Source organism: Epinephelus lanceolatus, chromosome 22, assembly GCF_041903045.1.
Source record: "Epinephelus lanceolatus isolate andai-2023 chromosome 22, ASM4190304v1, whole genome shotgun sequence".
Taxonomy (NCBI): Eukaryota; Metazoa; Chordata; class Actinopteri; order Perciformes; family Serranidae; genus Epinephelus; species Epinephelus lanceolatus.
In genome coordinates this window covers 33,957,018-33,969,040 of record NC_135755.1, presented here as the reverse complement: position 1 = coordinate 33,969,040, position 12,023 = coordinate 33,957,018, and the positions used below count along the sequence as shown (strand labels likewise).

General features: G+C 39.9%; 1 protein-coding gene across 17 annotated transcripts in view; it reads right to left on the bottom strand.

Moving 5' to 3' along the window:
* Positions 1-11,046, bottom strand: part of ehbp1l1a (EH domain binding protein 1-like 1a) — a 66,055-nt gene extending 55,009 nt beyond the window's left edge. For 14 of the 17 annotated variants that reach the window (XM_033610054.2, XM_033610055.2, XM_033610056.2 and 11 more), the window contains exon 1: positions 10,721-11,046. In XM_033610054.2, coding sequence (XP_033465945.2) covers positions 10,721-10,824 — 104 coding nt within the window. In that variant the 5' untranslated portion in view covers positions 10,825-11,046. The remainder of the gene's footprint in view (positions 1-10,720) is intronic. The other 3 variants (XM_033610063.2, XM_078164753.1, XM_033610064.2) reach the window with 2 other exon arrangements.
* Between the last annotated feature and the right edge of the window lie 977 nt (positions 11,047-12,023).

Here is a 12,023-nt window from a genome sequence, read left to right as displayed (position 1 = left end):
GCTCAACAGTGAAATCTAGAATGACAGCCACGCAGTTGTATGCCTCTGCAAATCAGTCAAGTTGCACATAAAGTTTGTCTGTGAAAACCTGGATGCTTCACATACATCTCCCCGACAGCAGCACAGAGGACCTCTATAATCAGCACAATTTCAAGGTGGGCACCAAATAGTGTCACCGATTCTGTGTCAAATGTCTCCCCTTCTGTTCCTGAGTTGAGGTGTTGAATAACGGCCAAAAAGTGTTTTTGCAGAACATTATGATGTCAGAAGTTGACATGTTTTATGAAGTCACAAAGACCTTGACCTTTGACCACTAAATTCATTTCAGTTCATTATTGAGTCCAAGTGATTGTTTGTGCCAAATTTGAAGAAATTCCCTTAAGGTGTTCTTGAAATATCTCATTAATAAGAATGGAACGAACACAAGGCCATAGTAACCCTGAACTTTGACCACTGAATTTCAATCAGTTCACTGTTGAGTCCAAGTGGACGTTTGTGGCAAATTTGAAGAAATTCCCTCAAGGCATTCTTGACATATCACATTCACAAGAATGAGACAAATGAGGTCACAGTGACCTTGACGTTTAACCATCAAAAGCTAATCAGTCCATTGTTGAGTCCAGGTGGATGTTCAGCCAAGTTTACTGATATTCCCTTACGGCATTCTTGAGACACTGCATTCACAAAAATGACACAGACAAGGTCAGTGACCTTGACCTTTGACCATCAAAATCTAATCAGTTCATTGTTGAGTCCAGGCAGACATTTGTGCCAAATTTCAAGAAATTCCCTTGAGATGTTTTTGACATATTGCGTTTAAAATTGTATAAATTTAAAACTGAGAATTAATATAATATGAGGTAGCATATAGTGAAATAGTAGTCATGTTGGACGTATCCTAAGAGTCAAAAACACTAGCATCTCCGTCTGACTGTACACTAGGACAACACTGCCTCGAGGTAAACACTTGGTCAGCAAACTAACATGCTCACAATGACATTGTTTACGGACTAGACAAAGATTCAGGGGATCATCAAGATGTTTATCATTTATCCTTTGGGAATCATGATCCTTCATGGCGATCCTACGGTTGTTGAGATATTTCACTCGGAGCCACCGTCTGATTTCATGTAATCTAATCATGTAGCCTGAGGAAGAGCACAAGCCCATGAGAAAAGCACACACAGCATAAACACAAGCCTGTCTGTGTGTTTTCAAATCACTGAGGTTAAGAGCTCAGCCAGGAGAAAATGAAAATCTTGTGACTGTGTGAGCAAGAACTTAGTGATGGGGAGTAAATCTGCCGAGGATAAACAGCTGGATTGGATGTGTGCCTGTGTGAGAAAAAAAACAAGATAGAGGAAGATATTGCAAACATGCCAGTAAATAGTGAGAGACTCAAGACTTCAGGGGCTGAAATCTACTGGAGCAAATAAAGGTTATTAATATTTTGAGCTTTACAAATGATGTTCACGAATATTTTTTTTTTACATATTCAAGTTTGTGAATGTGTAACAAAGTTTTGCAGCTGTAGCAATATTTTGCACATGTGAAAAAGTTTTGTGCACACATAATTTGCATGTGTAAAAAGATTTTGCTGCTGTAAAAAGATTTTGTGTATTTGTAATTTAAATATGTGCAGCAATACTTGACACTGAGGTTTCACAAAGTCTTAAAGATTCTGTTTTTCTGCCTTAGTTGACAAGCCAACCAGCACACTGCCTCATGATCATCCAATCAAAGGAAGTGAAACTGTCCAATCAGTTGACAAAAGTGCATCCTGTTTAGTTCATCCATCTGGAACACAACTACTTAACTTGGCCTTCACTTCAGGCCAAATCAAGTTTTCAAGCTCAAAACAAATATCTATAATACTTGCTTGCATAGAATATCCCTCTCTTACATCATCATGTGAGACTTTAGAGCAGCAGCTTGTTGTGGGAACACTGTACAGAAACAGAATCAAGCTGTGGATGAAGCCATTGCTGTGAAAACAGTATGACTTGAGACCACATTACAAACATGTTTCTGACGTGGGGAAAAAAGTAAACACTGACCACAGCGGTCGCAGACTGTAAACAGTGAGTGAGGCTGTCACAAACAGGGAATGTGAGGAGGGAGTCCATGCAGGGGATAAACTTAAATGCTATTTAATAAACTACGCATAATACACAGCCAACAGTGGGAGTGGGAGTGGGAGGGGCATCACAAGAGAAGGTTCTAGTCTGGTAGTGTGATAATGTACTAAATGTGGGGATAAAACACACCAGATTAGTAACAATAAAGTGCATCAGTTTCTTTAATGTCACATACAGTGTGTTTACAGTGAACTGGTCCTATTTGCTATACTTATTGCTTTTGCCTCTGAGTGTGTGTGATCTGTAGACAGGTCACTGTAAACTGTATTTGTACCATGACCACAGAAAACATTATTTTGTTATGGTTGGTAGAACTCCTTAGATTGCATATCTGTATACTTAATCACAGGTGAGGAGTAAAGGTTCTTTCTTGACCTTTGAACAGCAGTGACCCTCCAAAAAAAAAAAAAAAAAAAAAATTAGAATCACCGCCCCATTGATGTAAACCTTCACAGACCAGTCAAGTTTTTCTTACCATTTAAGTCCGAAACATGGATGCTTCACACACAGAGGACCTATACAATCAGCACAGTTTTAAGACTAGTGTCACCAATTCCGTATCTGACCAAAAGTGGTTTTGCAGAGCATTATGATGTCACAGTGAAGTTGACATTTGACCTTTTGGACATAAAATGTCATCACCTAATTTTTTTATCCTACTGGACATTTGTGTGAATTTTGTGCCACAAAATTCTAATCAGTTTATTCTTCGGTCCAAGTGGACATTTGTGTCATTTTCTGTTCTTGAGATACCACAATCATAAGAATGAGGCAGACAATGTCAGAATGACCTTGACCTTTGACCACCAAAATCTTATCAGGTCATCATTGAGTCCAAGTGAACATTTGTGCCAAATTTTAAGAAATTCCCTCTTGCTGTTCTTGAGATATTGCGTTCATGAGAATGAGACAAATAAGGTAACAGTGACCTTGACCTTTTACCTTTGCCCATCAGAAGTTAATCAGTCATTGCTGAGTCTAAGTGGACAATTGAACCAGATTTAAAGAAATTCTCTTGAGACATTTTTTTAAAATATCCTGTTCACAAGCATGGGACAGATGTACAACAGACGGATAACCCAAAAACATAATGCCGCCAGCCACGGCTATCACTGGCATGGAGGGGCAAAAAAAAAGAATGGCAAAAATAAGGTATGGTATAAATACTGGTGCAAATGATCAACTACTGGCAGCAGTGACCTTTAAAGAGCCCTCAAACTGTAGTGGGGACACTGGAACTCCTTCTTCTATTGCACAACTCTCATAACTAATGTGAAGACTGGTGAGAACAGTTGTGAGAGAGAGTGGAGTGAGGGTGAAAGAGACAGAACAGAAATAGACAACGTCTGACTCGCTGAACTTCACAGAGGCTTAATAGCAATCCTACACCTGCTTCTCTATTTATCACAGACGTGTTCCTGTGCTGTTGCAACGGGCTGACCTACAAATGTACCATAGTGTTTTTAGCCCCACTCGTCTTTAGATAAGTGGTTTGCAAAGCACAGCTTCTCAAGGCAGAATACATGTCATTTACATTACACGCTCAGGTCAGACCTGCAAATAACTTGAGCATTTGTTTTCATCAGTTTGAAGTACGAGGTGTTGGAGCTTTACCATATGAGGGAATGCTAGGTGGCATGAGGGAAGTTGTTTATCGTTCGCTTCTAAATTGTTTCGCCAGACTGGATAAACACACTGCTTCAATGTAGGAGGTTTTTGCTTATCAGTTCAGGGAGACAGCCCATCTAGCTGATCCACATTTTACACATTCCTGTCATAGACTGTAAAAAACACAACCGTACTGTCGGTGATGTCACCCATAGGTCATCAGTGAGCTTCTTGCTAAACTTTAAAGCCCCTACAGATGCTTTCAATTATTTTATTTAATTATTATTTGACTTCTTCTTAGAACTGTGTAGGTGCAGACAGACAGTGATGAGTTGACACATCCTTCACTCTCCTTTCGGCTTTATTATGCCTGATAAGAGGCAAAAAACAACTGAGCCTGACTCAACTGTTGCTGCTATGCAAGGTGATGTCTTTTTAAAACACACTTCAAAATCCAATCAAATACATGTAAGTGCACATTCCTAATTTTTCTTGTAACATGAACACGTTACACTGAACTAGTATTTAACTGGCAAGTGGTGATTGAGAGGATAAAAATGATTGTTACTGTAAAAAACTTGTAGTTGTAAAATACTGTTGAATAGAAGTCTATAACCTTAAAGAAGCAGGGTTTTTTTTGGAATCCTGCCTATTCACTAGCCTTTCTCTCTCTCTCTCTCTCTCTCTGTCTCTCTCTCTGTCTCATTGTGTCATGCAGATTACTGTTAATTTATTATGCTGATCTGTTCTGTACGACATCTATTGCACGTCTGTCCGTCCTGGAAGAGGGATCCCTCCTCAGTTGCTCTTCCTGAGGTTTCTACCGTTTTATTTTCCCCGTTAAAGGGGTTTTTTTGGGGAGTTTTTCCTTATCCGCTGTGAGGGTCATAAGGACAGAGGGATGTTGTATGCTGTAAAGCCCTGTGAGGCAAATTGTGATTTGTGATATTGGGCTTTATAAATAAAATTGATTGATTGATTGATAGCCTTCTGATGTAAGATGAGAAGATGGATGTCAATCTCATGTCTGTGTTTTAAGTATGGAGTAAGCCTAGCTTAGCATAAAGACTGGAGGCATGAGGAATCAGCTAGCCTGGCTCTGTCCACAGTTCATAAATACGCCTACAGACATGCTGAATCTTGATTGTTTTTTTTGTTTGTTTGTGTGTTTGTTTCCATCCATTTTCATCTGCATTTTTGAAGCCTGGTTGCAGGGGCAGCAGGCCAAGCAAAGCACCACAGACGTCCCTCTCCCAAGTGACGCGTTCCAGCTCCTCCTGGGGGACCCCAAGGCGTTCCCAGGCCAGATGAGATATGTAATCCCTCCAGCGTGTTCTGGGTCTGCCCCAGGGCCACCTACCAGTGGGACGTGTCAGGAACACCTCGAATAGGAGGCACCCAGGCGGCATCCTAATTAGATGCCTGAAACACCTCAAATCGAAAGCTTTTCGCCTTCCAGCTCAGCTCCCTCTTCATCACATCAGTCCGATGCAGCGCCCGCATTGCTGCACACGCTGCATCAAACTGCCGAACCATTTACCCTCACTCATGAACAAGAACCTTAGATACTTGAACTCCCTTGCTTGAGGCAGTAACTCACTCCCAACCCAGAGGGGGCAATGCCTGTTTGTTTGTTTGTTTGTTTTAAATGTAAACATTTAAATTTGAGGCTTTTATAGGGATTTATATGCTGGAACCATTTCATGATTAACAACAACCAGGTGCAGTGACTGTGTGCAGCTTCCTGGAGTCTTGACATCACAGTGAGTTTGCCAGTACAATACTACTGTTGCTGGACAGAGACCAAAACCTGTGCTTACCAACTCTGCCTGGCAACTGGAGACATAGCCAGGGACACTGCACAGAAGCACAGGGTGGATGGATACAGATTAAGAAATACCTCCAGCATGTAATTCCTTCAATACCACAAAATGTCTATTTAAGTTGTTGTTTCTGTATAGTTTAAACAATCAGGGCACAGACATTAGACTGATATCGATCCCCAACATCAAGAAAGCAAATGAGACGATGTTACAAAATGTTGAACTCATCCTTTGAGTGCAGTGAGTTTGAGTATAAGTCGTTTAAATGTTGTTTTTTCATCCAGTATTTGTAATATTCATCCTAATCACAGATGATAATGCGCATAAACCCTCCACCTAACCATGCACACACACTCAGTTGAAATGAAACATGATATGTGGGTTCAGGCTGCAGCTGGCTGTTGTGAGTTCTGTGATGTTATATCAAGTGGGGACATGTACAGACGCAGCCTTAACCAGAGCTGCTGGTAAACGCTGTCAGAGAAATTAAGAAGGTACTCTGGGTTTGAAACTACTACCTGAGAGTGTAAACATTAACATCTAAACATTATCAATCACAAACAACCAGAACTATGAGGTCTGGACCTCCCATTAAGCCCTGGAGCACCATGTGATCTATGCTGTCATTCCTACTAGAGTCAACCATTGCGAAATTGTGTGTCCATTTATGTCAAGACAAGAAAAAAAAAACTTCTGAAACAAAAGGACTGATAGACTCATGTTAAGTCATAATTATTAGACACAAATCAAAGTATCAAAGCTTTCACTTCCTAAACCAAACTTGTGACTCAGTGACAATTATGAGATACAAAGTAATATTTAGGAGATAGCAAATCAAAAAATAGACTATCAAGTCAAAATTATAAAACAATATGAGGCATAGTAAGTATAGCATGACCGACAGGATTTTTGAGGCCAATACTGATGTCGATATTTGCCATATCTGACATATATGCTGATATGTTAGTCTGGACAATACTAGATACTGTCTAAATGTTGTCCTCTGTAGTTGAAACCATGAGATATCCTATATCGTCTGATACCATGAGAGTCACATTTTTAAATTTGCAGACAGAGATTACGGTAAAGTAGTATACAGTAATAGTTACTTAGTATTTATAGTTTAAGTTATTGTATAGTTTCATAATTTTGACAACATTTCGGCTTATCTCTGATTATTAAATTATGTCTCTATATACAGACTCTACATTCAGTGAATGTAGAGTCTGTAGGCAAACCCCGGAGATCTTGCCTCCGGAAGAAGAGCGGAAGAGCCCTGGTTTCCGGTGCGAGGCTGTTTGTAGTCCGCGTGATATTGATCAATCACGTTTGAGCTGGCTGCAGTTGTTGCCAGGTTAAACGGTCTGTGCGGTGAACTAACATAATTGGCGTCACTGCAAACTCTGAATCCATCGCAATGGTTCAGCATATTTACTTAAATATAAATGGAAGTCGGAAACAGAAATTCGCCTCCTCTGTCCAAATCAAACCGGAATGCCAAAAAATCGTGGGTCTGCCCCCAGAGGCTGTATCGCCGTCTGCCGGAAATCAGACGCCGAATACAGCTGATGGGTTCCGAGAATGATCAAATAATGACTAACTTTTACGTCAAATGTGACAATTTTGACATACAGTAACATTTTTTAATAACAATCATTTCACAATCTTGACTTCGTAATTCCTAATTTTGACTTACCATGAGCACTTCAATTTTGTCATTGCTAACATCTACCCTTGAAACCAAGTTAAAGGGATAGTTTGGATCTTTTGAAGTGGGGTTGTATTGGGACACTATACCGGTGTATTACATACAGCACGTCTCCTGTTTGAGTCCAACATGGAAGCTAAGCAATGTACTGCTGTGGGTGGAGGTCAGCAATAAAACATGTCTTAGCCATCTAATAAAAAAAAAAAAAAACAAAAAAAAAACAAGATCAGTTTCAGTGTAAGCTATATTAAGAGCATTTTGCTCTATAGCCACCTCTGACAGGGAGGAAGTTGTTAACGGTTTCAGTTCCCCATCTATGCTCTCGTCACCACCAAAGCCACCAGACTCCATTGACAAAAACAGCCATTCTAGCTCCCTGAACACATGAGCTGCAGCTCCTTTGATCAGTTTGTTAGTTCGTGTTATTGTGTGACTTTGGTGAATCTGAACTTAACTTTTCAAATGCCAAAGTCACACAATAACACAAAAAAATAACCAAGGCAGTGGAATACCAGCAGCTCCTGTGTTCAGCAATGTTAAATCATTGTTTTTCTCAATGGAGTCTGGCTGTAAAGAGAGCGATACAACAACTTCATTTTCCATTTGAAAATCACTGTCTGACATTAAGGTAAAGCAGTGAGAATAGTCTAAATGTAGCATACACTTAAACTGATATTGATTTTCTTAAGTTGGGATTTTTTTTTAGGTGGCTGGAACGTGTTTTGTTGTTGATACCTCCACAGCAGTGCACACATCCATGTCAGACTCCAGCCTGCTTAGCTGAACTGGGGGCATGCCAACTGACATCTACTGTATGTGCTATGCTCTCTATAGATAAGTACTCCATACAACCCCACTTCAAGTAATCTGGACTATCCTGTTAAGAAACCACAGAAATATCTAAGATCCCTCCAGACCCCATTAACAAAATACACTATTTCAACACCATAAAGACATTGTTTTATATATCTTACATTTATAGTCTGCTCCTGCTTCCCCATAAATGTTCTGTGCATTTTAATGTACTGTTGTGTGCCTTAGGGTAGAGCGTAACTGTAGCGCAGAGCAAAGTGTGTCAATCCTCACAATGCATGAATAAGCAGCATTTATGACAGGATTTATCTGGGACAGAAACATGTTGATACTGGTCAGTGTGCATGATACGTCTCTGAGTGCAGAACAGAGTGACAGGAAGGTAGGCCACTATACAAGCCAGGGCTGGAGAATTGGAAAAACATGCTGACTACTCTGTGAGTAATGACAATGGAATTAAAGGAACTCCTACAGTGCCAAGATTCAAGCAGTCAGACTAACAGCTAAGAGATTAATGATTACTTATGATTATGATCCACACCTTCACCTATACACTGAGGCAAGGATATTTTGCCACAGACCTTATAGCTTTCCATCAGTATCCTGCTGTTTAATTTGACTGAGTGTTTCCACAAAGACTGAAAGCCAAATATTCATAACTACCTCTTTTATCTAGTATTTGAAAGTTGCCAATGAATGTCTTTTTCTTGTTGACTCAATCTACAACTTGCTCTGCTGCTTTGCAGGACCGTTTTCGTTGACACAGTCCCCACCCCTGGAGCAGCCAGCAGAGCTCTTTGCTTGAGAGAATTGGACGGGATCACTAAAGCAAAATGCAGAGAAGCCTAGTTCTTGCTGTGTCTGTGCATCGCTGTCTTTATCCTGACCAAAATGTGAAACTTGGTTTGTGTAGCCTGGTTCTCATGGTTAGTGGAATGGTCCAACAATACCTAATGTCAAGTGTTTGTGTGACCATGAGTCTACAATAGTCCAGTGTTGCTTACTATTGTATTGGACAGTAGCCCAAGCTTGCTAGACTATAAAAATGTAATAAACAGGGGCCAAACAGCTGATTCAAGTACAAATGAACCGTATTCGAGACCACCTTTTCAAGTGGACACGGGCACAGATAGGAGTACTGTGCCCAGACACGGACTTTGGCGTACTTGGATGCAGGCCCCTGATGTGAAAGACCCCTAAATGGCCTACACTGATTGACCTGACACGTCAGTGGAGCCTGAGTCTTGCTTAGTGGCCACTGTGACAGTTAGTTGAATCTGATTTGATTAATTGCAATTTACGTTTTGTTTTTTTATATTGTTGCAACATTCAAGTAAATCATTAAAAAAATAAAACCTGAAAAAATGGGTCAAGATGTTTCTAGTATAGCAGTACCGGACAGTGGCGTAAGGTAGTTGCGATGGTCCCCAGTGCATGCCATTATGACGGACCCTAGTGCATGCTATCATGCACACATCTTGTCACATGGTCAGAGACTTGACATTAGATAATACCAACATATATAACAAAAATACCAAAGAAAAAATGAAATTAAGAAATTATTAATATTATTTGACAATTTTAATTGTTGACTTTTAGTTATAAAATAGTTGATTTAAAGGTTAAGCATACTGACTACAAAAAAACCTCATGGTCCCTAGTCCAACCGCACTGCCTGCACTGTCTATATTAACGCCCCTGATACCGGGGGTAGGAATCTGAGCCCAAAAAAATGTTTTGCCCTAGGGCCCCCTAACAAATTAATCCAGCCATGGTGACTAATCAGAAATTTTTTTGGTGGGTAGGGTCGCACTGAAGGGGAAGGGCTGAATTTATGACCTCGTTGTTCTAAAATCTTGGGTACAGCCCTGGTGGTCCTGATGGTGTGGATGACCACATCCTTTCTCCACCTGCCCACCTGACACTAACTGTTCTTCCAGGAATGACCAAGCTTTCCTACAGCCAGGTTATTTATTTAGCATGACTGCGGGCTGCCCTAGTTGACAGGATGCCATACCACATGGTAACAACTACACAGGCTCAACATTAACAAGCAGACGCGGAAGTGATGGGACGTGCTCTGTGAGGAGCATCACCGTATCTTAAACATATCTTTAAACACTGCATTTTAAACACAGGTAAAGCTTCCGATAGAAAATGTCCTCATAACAGCACTATTCACAGCTTAACTGACATTTTTATTCAGATCCATGCACCAACATGTAGCCTACTCCACGTAAGGTGAACTGAAAACTACGAAAGCGTTTTATATCAACTTTCAGCTTCCGCCCCTCTGTGTGTATCGTGACGAAATGTAATAATGATGTAATAACAAGCGAACCAATAAAAGGTTCATCTTTATCTAAAAAAATGCAGCTTGGCGTATGGGGTGTGAGCTGAACATGGTCTGACTGATCCTTCAAATGCCATTTTGTTCTGTGGCGTACATGACTTTTCCATAAAGAAAAATGTTAAGATATCTGACAGGAGTTCGGCATCACTTTGTCCTCCCATACGCGTCAAGGCTGTCAGTCCTTTACACACTTGACAGAACACATTGTGATGACTTTGCCAAATACAACACACATCCACTATATTAGCTCGTAAGAAGAGTTATAGTAGTTACTTACCATTTCTTTGTACATTCTACCGTCAGTTCTTGAAACGAAGCAACAAACTGAAACTTGGACGCTCTCTTCCCAACCCGCTGGAGCCGCTTCCACACCGATGTCATGGTCGGGCTTAACGAATAATTCTCTCAAACACACGAGCAACCGATATTATACGAAGGTACGGTGTATCCCCGCCACCGTGGCCCTCGGCTCGGGTTTCACCGGGAGAAACAGACTTGAGAAACTCCACCTGTTCGGCTGACAGCTCCGGTGTGTGACCCTCTCCTCACCGGCGTCCACTTCACAGGCTGCAAAACAAACACACGCCTCAACTTACAGCTGGTGTCAAGCTAAAGCCATGAAGCGGAAACTGAAGATTAAGACTTTCAAAATAAAGTATGTATATAGTTGGGCGTACACACACACACACACACACACACACACACACACACACACACATATATGTAGATAGATAGATAGATAGATAGATAGATAGATAGATATAGATATATATGAACCAGTGTATATAACACATCTATTCTTATATATTTAATCAAGTAGGCTATATGGAGGTATATATATTGTTGTTATATCATCGCTGTCAGTAGTTCACTATTATACTATATTACTATATATTATTATTATTAATATTATTATTACGGACTGTATAATAGGCTATACATATTATTACAGCCAAATGCTGGGCACTTTATATAACTGAATAAGTATTTATATCATTATATTATACAGTTAGCTAAATATGGGTGCGTGGATATGTATGTTTATCTAAGTGTGTTATTGATACTATAGGTGGTTGTAAAATATGAGATTATTCTGGAATTAAGGGGTAGGACTAGATAAGTGTATACTTCATCCTACTCCTTTTCGAACATGTTGGTGGATCCGTGTGGTCTGCCCCAGTGTTGCCTTACCTTCTGGTTAAATACATAAATATATATTTTTTTGTATTTTATTTTTTATTTTATTTTGTATTGTTTTTAACACTGCATGTTCGAAATAAAGAATTCAAATAAAAAATCAAATCAAAATCAAAAGTCCTTGTTGATAGAATGACAAAGGTGTGCTATTTACCAACACTAAGATGTAAATGGTGTATCAACAGCCTTATGACACTGTCACAAATACCAATCTGCTAAGATCTGATTAGATCTGATAAGATAAGATTAGACTTTATTGTCCCAGAGGGATATTTGACTTAACAGTCTGTTCAAAACAAACAAAACAACACATAGGAAAAATTACAGGGAAAAAAATACAACATAAGACACAATACACAGAATCTCCATCTGGGAGGAAAAAG